The sequence below is a fragment of the Artibeus jamaicensis genome, unplaced genomic scaffold (genome assembly GCF_021234435.1).
Source record: "Artibeus jamaicensis isolate MK-2021 breed Jamaican fruit bat unplaced genomic scaffold, CSHL_Jam_final contig_797, whole genome shotgun sequence".
Taxonomy (NCBI): domain Eukaryota; kingdom Metazoa; phylum Chordata; class Mammalia; order Chiroptera; family Phyllostomidae; genus Artibeus; species Artibeus jamaicensis.
Window position 1 is genome coordinate 25,885,008 of NW_026521977.1, and position 15,749 is coordinate 25,900,756.

The 15,749-nt window shown below is 43.7% G+C and overlaps 1 protein-coding gene across 4 annotated transcripts in view; it reads left to right on the forward strand.

The window, feature by feature from the left end:
• The first annotated feature begins 7,901 nt into the window (after window positions 1-7,901).
• TTC17 (tetratricopeptide repeat domain 17) overlaps window positions 7,902-15,749 on the forward strand; it is a 99,100-nt gene continuing 91,252 nt past the window's right edge. For 2 of the 4 annotated variants that reach the window (XM_053673012.1, XM_053673013.1), the window contains exons 1-2: window positions 7,902-8,095; window positions 8,424-8,474. In XM_053673012.1, coding sequence (XP_053528987.1) covers window positions 7,937-8,095; window positions 8,424-8,474 — 210 coding nt within the window. In that variant the 5' untranslated portion in view covers window positions 7,902-7,936. The remainder of the gene's footprint in view (window positions 8,096-8,423; window positions 8,475-15,749) is intronic. The other 2 variants (XM_037166267.2, XM_037166268.2) reach the window with 1 other exon arrangement.

A 15,749-nucleotide genomic window follows, 5' to 3' on the forward strand; every position in this document is an offset into this window, starting at 1 on the left:
TCCATCAATTCTTCCTTGGAATTTCACAGTAACCTCCTAATACCGATTTTCCTGCTATTACACTTGTCTCTCTACAGCCTGTTCTAAACAACAGCAAAGGGAACATTGAACTCTTCTACTTGAAGCTGTTGACTGGCTCCTCATTACAGAATAAAAATCAAAAATACTGCTACGGCTTTTCATTTCTGACCTCAGCTGCTGCTCTTCCCCTCCATCACGCTGCCCAAGTCCCCTGGCTAGGAGACACGCTCTTGCTTAGAGTTTTTGCAGTAGCTCTCCCCTCTAGCCGTTCCTCCTTGTGTCTGCTTGCTTAACTACCTCTTCTTTCAAATCTTCAAAGACCACCTCAAGGAATCCTATTTCACGTTGCAGGTCCCCTTTCTACCCTGCCAAGACTCCAGGCTCCACTTTCCTACCGTGTGTTCCTGGAGCATGCAGTTTACTTACATGTTGTTTACTCTCTGTCTCCCCCAGGGAAAATGTGATGTCTTTTAATGCCACAAAGATACGGATTTTTGCATGTTGTTCACTGATAACGCCAATCATCTAAAAACAGTCCTTGGTACACAGTAAGCTTTCAATAAGTAAGTCAAAGGTAGTGTTTAGGCTCTAACCATATAGTGGTGATCAAGACAGGCAACCTCAAAGAGTTTATGTTTTTTTATGCAGAGCCTAAGAAGCTGGTTTCAGAGTAGTGAGTGTTATGAGGACGCCGGAGCATTCTAATGTGATAATGTGTAAGAGAACCAACCTAGAAAGAATGGTTAGGAAAAGCCTCAGAAGAATTCACTTGAGCTGAGGCGTACAAGGTTATTTGGAGCCAACCTAATGAATATTTCAAGGAAAAGCATTTGAGATGGAGGCAACAAAATCTGCAGAACACCTGGCTTGAAGAATGCCAGGCTGTGCTAAAGAACGGGCTGTCTCAAAGCTCGCAGGTTCCTGATCTTGACCCAGAACTCCAAAATGCCTCATCCACTGTGACTGAACTACTTTCAGTAACTCAAAGAGCACCATGCTCCTTCTGACACAGGCATGTTTCCCATCTGGAAAGTCACTGTTCCCTGACAACCCCCCTCACCCCTTCCATCTAAGTGATGCCTCAGATTGGACAAGATGTGACCACCGCTGTGCTCCTTCAGATCACTATCCTTCCTCCCATTTTAGAAACTATAGGAGGAATTCGAATCAGTTCTGGGGGGGGGGAGAAATCAGCAAGTGATTTAATATTAGCAAGTGTAATAGAAACATCTAACTTATCAAAACCCTAAGAAATTGTACATTTGTTCCTAGAACTTGTACATTTATTCCCTAAAACTAATGTAACTACAAGTAAGAACCGAGTAAAATCCTGGCCATAATAAAGAGCTGATGTTAGAAATAAGATCTGGAGTTCTAGCCAAGGTGGAGGTGTAGGCAGAAACCCTTCACTTCCTCGCACAACCAAAAGGAAGATAAACATCTAAAATCAATACACAACCAGAAGCTCCAGAAAGTCAACCTGCATGGAACTCCAACAACCAAGGAGTTAAAGAAGAAATCAACCAGAACAACCAGACTGGTAAAGCAGTGGACTGCGAGGGCCAAGGCAGCTCAGAAAAACCGAGGCAAGGCAGCAGAACCGGTGCAGGGCTGGCTGTGGACTACAGCAGGGGGGTTGCCGCTGTGGCAGAAACTCCCAGTCTCACACACGAGTCCATTGGAAAGTCTAGTAGAGATGAGCGGGCGAGCTGCATCGTCCCCTCTCTGGCCCCTCCCCACAGGCACCCCCCAGGGCAGCAAGGAGGGTTACCCTGCCCAGGTGAAAACCTAAGGCCCCACCCCATTACAACTTAACTGGTGTGCGAAGACAAAGAAATAGGGCCCAAATGAACACAGCAAAATTTCAGAAAGAGCTAAGCAAGAAGGAGATTTCGAACCTATCTGATGGAGAATTTAAAGCCCTGATAATCAAAATGCTCAGATCTGACTGCACTTGGTCGAAAAATGAAAGATACCCAAAGTGAAATAAAGCAAGATATTCAGGGAATCAACAGTGACAGGAAGGAAACCAGGACTCAAAGCAATGATTTGGAACAAAAGGAAAAAATAAACATCCATCCAGAACAGAACGAAGAAACAAGAATTCAAAAAAGTGAAGAGAAGCCCTGGCTGGTGTAGCTCAGTGGGTTGAGCACAGGCCTGCAAACCAGAGAAAAAAAAAGTGAAGAGAGACTTACGAACCTCTGGGACAAATGAAACTTTCACTATCCGAATTATAGGGGTTCCATAAATAGACGAACAACAACAAGAAATTGAAAACTTGAACAAATAATGAAGGGAAACTTCTCCAAAGTGGCAAAGGAAATAGACTTCCAGGAAGTCCAGGAAGCCCAGAGAGTCCCAAAGAAGTTGGACCCAAAGAAGACACACCAAGGCACATCATAATTAAATTACCCAAGATTGAAGATTAGGAGAGAATCCTAAAAGCAGCAAGGGGAAAGAAGAGTTACCTACAAAAGAGTTCCCATAAGGCTATCAGCTGATTTCTCAAAAGAAACCTTACAGGCAAGAAGGGGCTGTAAAGAAGTATTCCAAGTCATGAAAGGCAAGGACCTACATCCAAGATGACTCTATCCAGCAAAGCTTTCATTTAGAATGGAAGGGCAGATAAAGTACCTCCCAGATAAGGTCAAGCTAAAGGAGTTCATTATCACCAAGCCCTTATTATGTGAGCGGTTAAAGGCACTTGTCTAAGAAAAAGAAGATCAAAAATATGAACAGTAAAATGACAACAAATTCACAACTCTCAATAAATGAACCTAAAAGAAATGAAAAAACAACAAAAACGAACTAAGCAAACAACAGAACAGGAACAGAATCACAGAAATGGAGATCACATGGAGGGATTTCGGTGGGGAGGGGGAAGGAAGGAAGGAATGGGGGGAAGGTACAGGAAGAAGCAGCATTAGTGGGCATAAAATAGACAGGGAGAGATAAAAATGGTATAGGAAACAGAGGACTCAAAGAACTTACGTGTATAACCCATGGACATGAACTAAGGGGGGAATGCTGAAGGACGGGGGCAGGGCAGAGGGGAGATAAAGGGGGGAAATTGGGATAACTGTAATAGCATAATCAATAAAAATACTTAAAAAATAAAGAGTTAACAAATGTAGTGAAAATTTTGGATTAAAAAGAAGTAAGATCTGAGACAAATCTAGATAGAACACTATATACAGTTCTCGTTTGCATTCCTCAAGAAAAGGAGCAGAGAGGGGCAAACAAAAGATGGAGTGGTATTCCCATGAGGAAGAACTAAAATTTAGCATGTTATACGTGATGGACCAGATCAAAAAGCACAAACTCATGAAAGGTTTAAGTAGAATGAACTTGGATTTAATCATGAAGTCAAGATATTGAAACTTGGATGGGGGTAAAAGCTGGAGGTGGGAGAGGGGTGTGATTTTTAGCTAATTACAGAATGAATAATCACAATACAATTACTCCATAGAAAATGTCCCCCCCCCCCAAATGTATTCACAGCTGCAAGGATCTGGATAAATTAATGGCTGGTTCAGTCTGTAGGAGGAAGATTCTTCTGTGGCTGACCCTCACACTATCCTCAGAATGGCCCGGTGTCACTGTGGGTTAGAACCCTGGGCCGATTAAACCCTGGGTCTCGTGCACAGCAGCCCTCATGCTTCAGACTCCCTGACAAGTTTGGCAAACTACTTCTAAATAAAATTGCTACATAGTATGTGTCCTCTGTCTCCCCGTTGGGCGCCCTCTTCACTTTGCATATAGCTGCTGGGGAGATACACCTGTACAGCCAGCCCTTCTGCATAACCACATTCACTCCCTACACCCCCTCCCAAGCTCCTATCAACTCAAAATTCATCTAAAGGAATTAACTACATGTAGTAGGCCACCAATGATTCCTTCCGTGCCTGCTTGAACATGCTGCCACGTTTATCAAGGTGAGTCTGTCTCCATTTCCCCCTTGAATCTGGACTAGCCTTGTTACTTTCTTTGACCCATAGAATGCAGAAGGGGCACTTTGCCCCTTCTGGCCTGGCCCTCAAGGTGCCTGGTAGCTTCTACTTTCACTCTTTTGGAGCCCTGAGCGCCCACATCAGAAGACTTTGTAATTACCCTGACAGAGAGAAGCCCAGCCACCCCTAGACATTTCAGCCACTTCAGCTAAAGCACTACACATGTGGGTGGGGCCATTTTGAGACCTTCCAGCCCCAGCCCTGTCTCAGCTGAATGCCGCCTTATGAATGAATGACTCTGGCCAAAAGCAGGAAGAGAACCACCCAGCTGGGTCCAGCCACAAACAATGAAAAATAATAAAATCATGTATTAAAGCCACTAAGATTTAAGTTGACTATGAAGCAAAAGATAATCCATTAACAGAATTAAAACCAGTGTTAACTCTGAGGGATATTAATATCTTAAGTATTTTTGCTAAGAAATAAACAACATAGTAATTTTTTGCAACTTTCAGATAAAATGGCCCAAGGGAGGAATAAATAATCCAGGGAAATCATTTTATCATTGTTCATTTCCTAGCTTCAAAAATTCTATTAATTTATAATGAGAGTAAATAAATTAAAGTGTCTATTCGCCAGAATACTTTCTTGAAAGACCAAATAAATGCAGTTAGGAGTTTTTCTATCGCTTATTCAACTGAGGATTAAATTACAGTTTAGAGATCAGAAATTTTATCAAGTGCCATCTTATATTTTTATAGGTTTTATCTAAGCATTTAAAAGAGAAAGTACAATTAAAAAGGAAAAAAAGAAAGTATAATTAAAAAGGATAGCCTTTATTCTAAGGCTATCAAGTGGTCTATCTGGGTGTAGAAAATAAGTAGCAACAACTTTATTTAGGTTAAGATTTTTCATTGTTTTAGTTACATAAAATGAGAAATGTACCTTTTATTGGGGGTTAAAAAACTAAGCAAACTAACCACTTATGTATGGAAGCTTTACAGAAGATAAAAATATGTTTGTATACAAAAATGCTTCCTGTTCTCAGATTCTTAGTCTAACTAAATTGAACAAAGAATTACTCGAGTTTATCTCTTCAAAATGTTCAAAGTAATTTCACAAAGTAACATGGTATTAGTTGCAATATTAGTGCTATAAAAATCAGAAGAGACAAAAGAAGTTGACAGACTTTTTACAATGTGGGATTTGAGCTGTACCTTAAATAACAGATTTGAAAAGGGAGAGCAAGGAAAGGATTTCAGGCAGCTAAAAGGATCAGTAAAATCACTTCTGTTACTGTGTGATGCTTAAAACCATTCAGTAAACAGACTATGGGGGGCAGTCAGGGCCTGGGCGGGCAGATTTCCAGCGTGACCCCCAACGATCCTTGCCTCCCATAAAATCTCCCTTGAATGTGTGGAGAACATGTGATGTGATATAATTCCAATAATTTATCATGTATATGGCAAAAGAATTTTTTGCAGATGTCATTAAGGATGATTAGTTAATTTAGGATTAAGAGATTATCCAGGTGGACCTTATCTAATTACAAGAGCCCTTTCAATCTGGGCCTGGAGATCAGAAATTGCAAGAAGTCCAAAGATAGAGTAGTGGAGGTTCTCCTGCTTGCCTTAAAGGAACAGATGCCATATTGAGAGGGCCATGTGGCAAGGAATGGTGAACGGCCTTGAAGTTTAAAGTGGCCACGGTTAGCAGCCAGCAAGAAAATTGGGTCCTCAGTCCTATAGTGGCGAAGAACTAAATTCTGCCAAGAACTTGAGAGAGCCTGGAAGAGGCCTCCAAGCTTCCGATGAGATTGCAGCCTTCATACCAGTCGTGTGAGATGCTGAGCAGAGAACCTCGACACGCCATGTCAGTTACTTGACCCATGGAAACTGAGCTAAGTGCGAGTTAAACTGCTGTATCGTGGTTGTTTGTCACACCACAACAGAAAACTAATAAAGGATCCAAATGGACAGCAGTTATCATTTAGGGGAATTAGAGGTGGGTGGTATGTTAAAGCTACAGAAGCATGATTCTACTTCTTTACAGATTAACATGTCAAAGAACTTGCTGATGGGCAAAAATATGTGATGTTGGGGCTTCTCTCCAACTCTTCACCATCCTTCATCCAGGCTCAGTTTCCCAAGTCAGGTAGGTCCGATTCCAAATCTAAGTTCTGCTGCTTATTACCTGTATAATCTCGGCCAAATTACTTAACCAGCCTATGTCTGGTAAATTAGCAAAGATTAATACGAGCTATGCAAGTACAGTGCCCAATAAACATTTAAACACTCAACGAATGTTAGATGTTGATGATTGCCATTACTTAGGTTTATACACAGGTAAGAGAGTTGACTCCTATGCCTTAAAAAAAGAAGCGAACAACAAAGGGACTCTATCACTTGCCACTTTTGTTTCTAAACTCTGAAACATTTCTATCTATGTTTAAACTCCTTGGTATCACATACAAGAAACCCTTAACAACCTGACACCCATTTCACCTTTTCACACTTATTGCTTATTCTGCCTGAATCAGCACCTTTACTCCAAGCCTTTCACCTGTTTGGTTGCTCTCTCTTCTACACGTGTGCCCATTACCCTGCATTTCAACTGTCAACCTACCAGTAGCCCACTAGACTGCAGGCCGCTCAGTAGTCGTAGTTCCATATCCAGTGTCTAGCAGAGTACTAGACAAAGTCAGGTAAACCATATATTTTTCATAAAATGAATGTTCATTACTTCTGTCCTCAAGAAAAGCTGCTCTCGGAAAGAACAAAAAACCACCACCACGCTACGCACTGCCCGCACAGCACGAAGTGGTGTTCAAACGCTTGGCAATTTTCTTCCTGCGATACACCAGTGTAGGAAGTGGTCAGGCAAAATTCTCACCCTCGTTTTCTCAACGAGAAAACCAACAGCATAATGAACCTAAATACAAAATAACACACAAAGCTAGAAGGCAGCCTTGAAATACCTAAACCGACATATGGAAGGAGAAGCTAGAGTCTAGGCTCGTCACTTGGACTGTGTTGAGTCACCACGGGGAAGTGCTTCTCAAACTTCAATGTACGCACCAGTCACCTGGAACGGTGGTGAAAAGGCAGCATCTGACGGGGATTGGGAGAAGAGCCATGAATGTGCTCTTCTAATAAGCTCCCACGTGGTGCCAACACCGCTGGTCTCCAGACCTGGACCTCCAGCCTACGCCCATGCAGCCCACAAACATCGCCACTGGCCACGGGCGGCTATTAAGTCCGGGAAACCTTGATAGTTCTCGTTTAGCTGAGCTGTAAACGTTAAACACATACCGATTTCGAAGACTTCGTACAAAAACAAAACTAATTTGTAAGAATTTTATAGGGAACTTATGCTATTTTGTGCATAACGGATTAAATAAAACGTTAGTTGTTTCTTTCTTTTAAATTGCGTACGTAGCTCGTAGTTCATATTGTATTTCTACAGGGTAGCACTGACCTAGACTGACAACCATCCAGTTCTGAAGCTTCCACTACTGCGAGGCTTTAAGAATCAAAGATACATCTGTTCCCTTTGGAGCTTCGAAAGCGTACCTTTTATTTCTCAACTATTTTACACAACCAGAACTAAGATAAAAACCAAGGTTTTATTTTAAAATGTGTGTGTATTCACCCACTCTTGAGTGCGCTCTTTCTGGCTCCACGTATAATACTATTTCTCTCTCCCGCTAGTTCCCACGATCAGAGGTCAGATCTCACACAAGAAAACGACAAAAAGTCGGTCTCCGACCTGAAGCCAGGCTGGGCCAGCCGCCAGAGGCCGCGCTTCCCGGTCGCCCAGAGGCAGGTGGAGGAAGCCCGCGGCGCCCGGCCGCACGCCCTCGGCCCCGCCTCCTGGTCCAAGGCCGACCTCCCCAAGATGGCGGGCGGCGGAGGCCCGCTTCCTCTTCCGGTGTGAGCGGCCCGGCCGGGGGCGGGGGCAAGATGGCGGCGGCAGTCGGGGCCCGCGGCCGGTGCGAGCTGCCGCCGTGCTCCGGCCCAGGCTGGCTCCTCAGCCTTTCCGCCTTGCTGAGTGTGGCAGCTCGAGGGGCCTTCGCCACCACGCACTGGGTCGTCACGGAGGACGGGAAGATCCAGCAGCAGGTAACAGCCAGGGTGCCCCTCTCCGTCCGCGCCGGCCCCAGCCCCGGGGGGTGATGCCCGGGCCAGACCCCGAGCAATTTGGCTCCGCGCGGCCCCGCCCCCAGCCTACCTCCCCAAAGACCCTGCGCCGGGGTCCGGATGACCCCGCGCCGCTCCTTCCCCACTCATGCCCTGGCCCTCGCCCTGGCCGCCTGTAAGTTCCTAAGTGTCCACCCCTGGGGCCTCGCGCTGCGTGGGGAGAGTCTCCCAGTTTGCGGGGGTTCGGTCCCTGGGGACATTTTCTCGCGCTCGGGCTTTAGGACCACAGATTCGTTTTCTTTCCCTCTAGTTCTCCACGGGCCCACGCGTCACCAGCGCTCCCCGAGGAAGGAGAAAGCAGGTGGCAGCGCCGGGTCCCCGGGTGATGACAGCTTAGGCACCTATGGGCAGTGGATCATTTACTGCTGCTCCCCTAATCTCCTCTCCCACTTGCCGGCATTTGTGTCTGGCTGTGGTGGTTTTGGCTGGTGCAGTTAACCCAGGTGAACTGGGGCCCCTTAGAGACTACACACACTCACTCTCCTTCCGAAGGAATGCCTGAAGATGCCTCTGGTGGCGTTGCCTGCATCTTTTCAGCTGTAACCGCCCTCGTTTCCCAGTGTACTTTGCATTGTTTCTCTACCTAGTTGCAGTGACCCTGCGAGAGGGATATGCGATTTCCTGGGTTCTTGTGCCTGAGCTAATTCCTGCTTTTCTTACGTAACTTTATGATTGCCTGCATTTTGTGGATGCTGGCGGAGTGGTGTACATTTGTGTGTGTCTGCTACAGAAATTTAGTAAACTTGATGAATTTCAGCACTTGAAAGCAATCCTGGAAAGTTCAGCAAACATTTAGAAAGCGAAGTGTGTACCCCGCGAGCAGTTTAGCCGAGTGGTGTCAAATGTATTCATTGTGTGAAATTACTGGACGTTAGTGTGTAATGAACAATGATGAGAACACGATGCAGGCTTTACTTTTGTGTAAAGTGAGGTTCATTCACATTTACATTTGCTGTGGAATGCATATTTTATCTCAAGTATATTGAATGAGTTAAACAAAATAGTTGAAAGTCAGCATTGATATTGGTGAATAGTTTTTGGCAATCTGAGAAAAGACTGACTTCCTATCCGGGTGGCATTCTCTCTATACCTAACTTTAGAAAAATTTTCCTTTTCTTGGCGATGCCAGCTGAGCTTTAAGAAATATAGGTTTCAGAAACCCTAGAAAATGCTGCGAGTTCACCTCTAAAGAAAGATTGGAAATCTTATGCGAGTCCCCATTACTTCCACCCTTCTTTTGTTTCCTCAGCTTTCCCTGAGGCTCTCATGGAGACATGAGATTAATTCACTCTCGCCGCAATTTGGGGAGCCCTTATCCTATTGGCTCCTCTGCAGTATTGTTTCTGGCCACAGCTATTTATACTCCATGACATTGATTTCTCCTTCCCGCTAGGTGTCCTGCCACTCAGCTTAGAAAGTAGCCCATCTGAAAAGTGAAAGGTGGTAGAAATGTATTACCTATATGCTAAACATGCCAGTTGGAAAGTGGAATCTGATTTGGTTTTTATTTTTCAGCAACTTCCTTCTTTTTGCACCTTAGATATATATGTTTTAGAGGGGGAAGGTATGGGTTGCCTCAGAAAGGGAGAAATATAAAGAATTTTCTGGATCTCTGCCAAGTCACCCTTGCAGTAAGTAGTTAGGCTTAAAGTGTAGAAAGCAGGATTTCTTTACTACATGCCTTTTTAAATGATCTTTTTCCGTGAATTTTCCAATATTTTGTTTCGTAACAGTTACATAAATTCAGGCAACCATCATACCAGAAGAAATAAAGTTGGTGACTATATGGTAACAATAAGAGGCTAGAGAAGGAAAGTTGGATTTAATCAGAGGGAAATGCAGCACATGTAAATAGACTTGGGTACCATGTCAGCCTCTGAGTTCTACTCTGATGGCTCTGCTCACATTACCCATGCTGCCCTTCCAGCAATAATTTTGCAGGCAAAACTCAACCCTCAGTTACAATTGTGATTATCACATTTAGATATACTTACTAAAGAATTGGAAGACTACTTTAGTATGTAGATTTGAGTACACTGCACATTTATCCATACACTCAGAAACCCAATTAATTAAAAGCTTTATATATATATATATATATATATATATATATATATATATATTCCTGTTGACATGCCAAATTACTTGTTTTGGGTTATACTGTCTGAGTATGACTTCAGTTTTAGTTTCCTCATATCAAGGAAAAGGCTAAGGGAAAATTGAAATTGCAGGTCTTAAAAAACTAGAGTGACAAATATCTTGAAACTCTTCACCTGATATTTAAACCTGTTTAAATTAGATAAAATAGGTCATTGTTTCCATAGTGAATGAGAAGGTGTACTTATAAATTAAACATCTGAATTGCCCAAAATACAGGCTTAAATAGGGACATTTGTCATCATGAGAGTTAAAGCTTAAAGTACAGTAAGTAGTCCTTTTCAGGAGAAGAGAACACTCGTTTGGTTTTTCTATTTCCAGCCTTAGCAGATGATAAAGATAGGTGCCCAGGAGTTAGATGCCGCAGATTTGTGAGTATGCATATGTATTGGAAGCCCTAGATGTGTAGAGGCGTTGAAAGGGGGATTCAGTGAGAGCCAGGAAGCAGACATTCCTCCAGGCAGCCTCCTCACAATTAAAGCTGGAGCTGCTGCTGGCAGTAGCAGGTGTCTAGTACTTGGCATGGCAGCTCGGAAAATCGTTCCTTTTCACAGCCCCTGCTCCAGTTAGGAAGTGTATCTTCATTGTTTTTAGGCTCCCTGTTTACTGAGCTGCCACTGAACTCTCAGGAACATTGGCCAGGAAATCCTGAGATGGGATGTGAAGAGAATCCTGCATTCACTAGGTTCATTTCCCGCTGAGGTCGGGGGTTATCTTTAAAAAAAGGCCCCTGCTCTCCTTACCCTCTCCAACTTTGTGCTTTTCTCGGAGCTTTCGGCTTTGGGATACTTCTGAACCAGTGGTGCCCTGTAGCTAAAATTTAGACCCTCGAGTGTTGTGTAATGAGGGGTCCATCCTTAATTTGGAGTCTGTGGACTTGAGGAGTAGGCTGTTATCATCTGGTCCCTGGGAGGATCTGCAGCGTGCATAATCAGGCCAGTGGGTCTTTTGGTTGACTTCATTGTGAGGAATAGTCTTCAAGTGAAACATTGCTTGTTTGTTTGTTTCATTCTGATGTTCTTTTTGCTTAATTACAAGTGTGGAAGCGTCTGTTTTCTACTTTTCCAAAAGACTCTAGCAATTCACTTGCATTGGAGCTTAAACTTACGAAACGAATTAGCCTAAGAGCCTAGCTACTATGTATCACATCGTTTCTGTGGAAGAAATTAATGTTCTCTGTTCTAAATTACCAGCTAACAGATGGACTCTTGAAATGTTACCAGTTGGTTTGTTGCAACGCATTGAATCAAGAAGTTGTACGACTAGCAGTGGCGTGACCACCTCTGGGTAGTCTTCACAAACATTAAGTAAATAGAGTCCATCTGTAAGTCCTTTAGAGGACTTAAGTAAGTTAAGTCCTGTTAAATGTTAAGTAAATAGAATGTTACCTTTTCCAACTCTCTTAAAACAATAGAACATTTACCTTTTTGGCTGCTGTTTCCCTCTCTTCCAATCTTAGAATAATAGAATTTAAGATTTGGAAAAAATCTTTAGGAATATATTGTATAGCCCTGGCTGGTGTAACTCAGTGGATTGAGTGAGGCCTGCAGATCGAAAGGTGAGGGTTCAATTCCCGGTCACGGCACATACCTGGGTTGTGGTCCAGGTCCCCAGTGGGGTGTGAAAGAGGCAACTAATCAATGGTGTCTCCCTCTTTCTTCCTTCTTTCCCCTCTCTCTAAAAATAAACAAATAAAATCTTTTAAAAAGACAATGTGTTGTATAACTGATAGGCGAGAAAGTCACCCAGAGTCACACAATTAATTAATGGTAGTCATAACAATCAGTAAAAATGTATTTATCTGCAGTAGTATATAAGTGAGCACTTTGTAATCACCAAGTTTGAAATTTTACCCCCCCAACACCTACAAATGAAGGAATAGAAAGAAAAATAAAAGCAAAAATGGAAATAATGAAGTAAATATCTTCTCTTTTCCGGTTTTCTTTACCTCTGTGTCATGTTTTGTGGTGACTTCAAATTGGGGTTGGTGGGGGGGTGTCCCAGACAAGTATGAATTAGTTTGGGGGTTAATCAGTTTACCTCCTACCAAGCAAATGTCTTAGGAGTACAGATCCTTTTAACTGCTCAGAACAAATGAGGTTTCTGGCAAAACCAATGCCCTGAAACCTAGCAACCTTGGCAAAGAACAGTTGTTTGATAAGCAACTACTTCATCACTGTGGTCTAAAGCAGAGCTATCAGATTTAGTTGGACAAACAGGCTATATCTTTATCCGTTGGTTTTTAATAGCTTATAAGTGAAGTAGTGGCTCGGTTTTGATCAGATGGTAAGTAATTTGGTTGACATGGGAGAGAGCGTCCACATAGTGTGCCATAAAGCTGACAGCTTTCTTTCGGAGCTTCTTAAAACTGAACCCATCTTTCTGGCACAGAGTGCCATTTCCTTGTTTATACACTTCAGGGATTAACTTGACCCAGGAGGTCATGGTGGTTATTCACTAACTTGCTAGGAACCTGCTACGCCTTGTAATTTGTCCTAGATTTGGGCATCAAAGTGGTTCTTGTATAATCCATTATTTTTAGATATTTCCATGGTTATTTTTCTTATAAATTACCCAGGTATTAACTTTATTTATACTGTAGAGTAGTTAGTAGAAAGTAGGAAATATACAGAGGTAAATTATAACTTTAAGTACTTGTCCCGATTATTTATTGAACAAATTTTACTGACTGCTTACTTTTCATCAGTTTTTTCCATTGACTACTGTGACACAAAGTTCTGTTTTCTTTAGCAGTGAGCAGAATACAGCTTCTTCTTAACTTCTTTTCCCTGACTCTTATTCCATGTATTTTCTAAGTCAGTGGTTCTCAAACTTTACACAAAAATAACCTGGATTCTTGCCTACAGTGCACATTCCCAGGCCATGTGTAGTGTCTCATTCAGGAGGCTGGTGGTGGCTCCAACAGTCTACACGTTTCTCAGACTCCTCGGGAGACTACGATGCGGACGGGCCACGACATTCTGAGCCGTTAGTTTTGGACGTTGCTCACCCTCCAGCTTCTGTTCGAGCCTTTTCTTTTTACTCTTGACTGGTACCAGGGCCGTCTCATCCTTTCTCAGGACTTAAGTTAGCATGTACATGCTGAGAGTGTCCACATTTCCTTCATCAACTCACATTTTTTCGAGAGTTATAATAGATTCCAGACCCCTCCGTACTAGCTTTTAATTCCATCCGAATGTCCTCTGGGTACTTGGAGCTGCATGTGACCAAATCCCAACTCGTCCCCCACACCCGTGTCGCGCTCTGTTTCCCCACATTTCATGAAGGTTCCACCACTCACCATCCACCCATTCGCCGCATCAGAAATTTAGGTATCTGCTTTAATTTCTCCCTCTCCCCTGTTCCGTTCCATCTTTCCATTTTACTTTTCTAATGATATCTTTTCCCCATAGCCACTGTCATTGCTGCAATTCGGTAATGAACACTTGAATTGTAAAAGTAAAGCATGGCATTGTAGAAATGAATTCTAACGTTGTAGGAACATTTAACGTAATGAAGTGAAGCCCTTCCACCTCTACCTGTTGGTACTCCCCGAGTACCAGGTGTATGTACCTGTAACAGTGCGATATCCCAGGACGTGGTCCAAACTCGTCACCCTATCTCCTGCTCTGACCATCCCTTCTCTCTGGCTTTCTCTCTGCTCATCCTTGGGGGTCCCATCCTCACTCCAGAATGTACACACATCCACACTCAGCCATATTTAACTCTTGTCAGTGTCCCCAAATATGCTCTGTTCCTATTTGCTTCTGGGCCTTTGCACACATTCTTCCCCCAAGATGCCCCATGTTCGCTGACTTACACACTTCACAACTTAAACATCACTTTCCCAGGGAAGTTTCTGCAACACCCAGATTTGAACAAGCTCTTCTTTCTGTATGCTTTCAAAGCATCCTGTATCCCCTTATGAAACCGTTTACCATACCGTGTTGTGTCCATTTGCTTCCGTAAAAGCCCTGCTAGACTGCTCCCTGCTCCCTGAAGGGAGTACACCTGTCCATGTTCTCTGCAGCTCTGTCGTCTCTCACGCTGCTCAGTCACATCGGCTGCAGTAGAGTCTGTGGAATGGATGTGGTAAGGACCCAAGAGGTGCCTGCCTTTTAGGAATGTACCACTGTCTGAATAAGTCCTTACCATACTCATGAATGCAGTAGTCATGGAGGCCCGCCTAAAGGGAGCCTCAGACTTCCAGGACTCAGCCCTGAGGCCTTCAGAAAAGGTGCTGTACGCAGGTGAGGAGAGCCGTGATTTCAGAGACTGCTCTTGCCTGTCTGCAGTGATCAGGCCGTGTGTGTAAGAGAAGTCATCCACTTTGCCACTGATGTTGTATCCAAAAAGTCACCTTTATTGCTCAGACGTCCAAAAGTAGGGAGAAGCAACAAGAGACAAGAAAATAGAGACAAACAAGAAAAGCAGAAAAAAAGAATTGGAAGGCCCCTGGCTAGTTGGTTGGAGTGTTGTCCTGTGCACCAGAAGGTTGGGAGTTTGATTCCCAGAGCACGCATCTAGGATGCAGGTTCAATCGCTGGTCAGGGCGTGTGTGGGAGGTGACTAGTCTATCTCTCTTTCACTCTGTCTCCCCTTCTCCCCTCTCCTCCCCCTCTGCCTCTCCCTCCCTCCCTCCCTCTCTCTCTGAAGTCAGTAAATATATTTTTTAAAAAGGAATTGGAAGATGAGAAATGGCAGCGGCACTGCTGAGGGGGGTCGGGATCATCCATGAGCTGGGCAGTTGTTCCCATCTGGAAGCGCTGGTGAAAGGGAACAGAGGGCTGTCCGACAGTGAGGATAAGAAGGCTTGCCAGCCCATCAGAACAGCGTTGCACTCAGGTGTCGGGAGCAGGGTGTGAACACTCCTGCTTCTCGGCTATGCTCCTTGATGAAGTCCCATGCTGGGTGGCTCTTCCGTGGCCAGATACCTCAGAGAAGTTATTTGTGTGCACAGACCCTCCTCCCTGCCTTTGCATAGGTCTCTCTTCAACCCATTTCAGTCTTCATCCCCACATTTCTTGTTGAGATACCCGGGCCTCTCATGCTGCCAAGTTCAGTGCTCAGTTCTGAGTCACCTCAGCTTCTTAGCAAGCCAGCATTTGTCCTCATACCTTATTGAACTGTTTTCTTACATGGCTTCCAGGACGCACACGGCTAGTTTTTCCTTCCAAGTTCCTGGCCGTGACTCATCATTCTGTTCTGCTGAATCCCACTTTTATTCATAAGTCTTAAATATTAGTGTTTCCATTCACTTCCCTCTATACATTGCTCACCAGATGATTTTATGCAGTCTCATGGCATAAAGTACCATATTCAGGGCCCAGCACAAATAATGCCCCTTTTTTATAACAAACTCTTTTATTACAAAACCATAAGCATGTAATTCTGTAACATAACAATATCATGCTCAAGC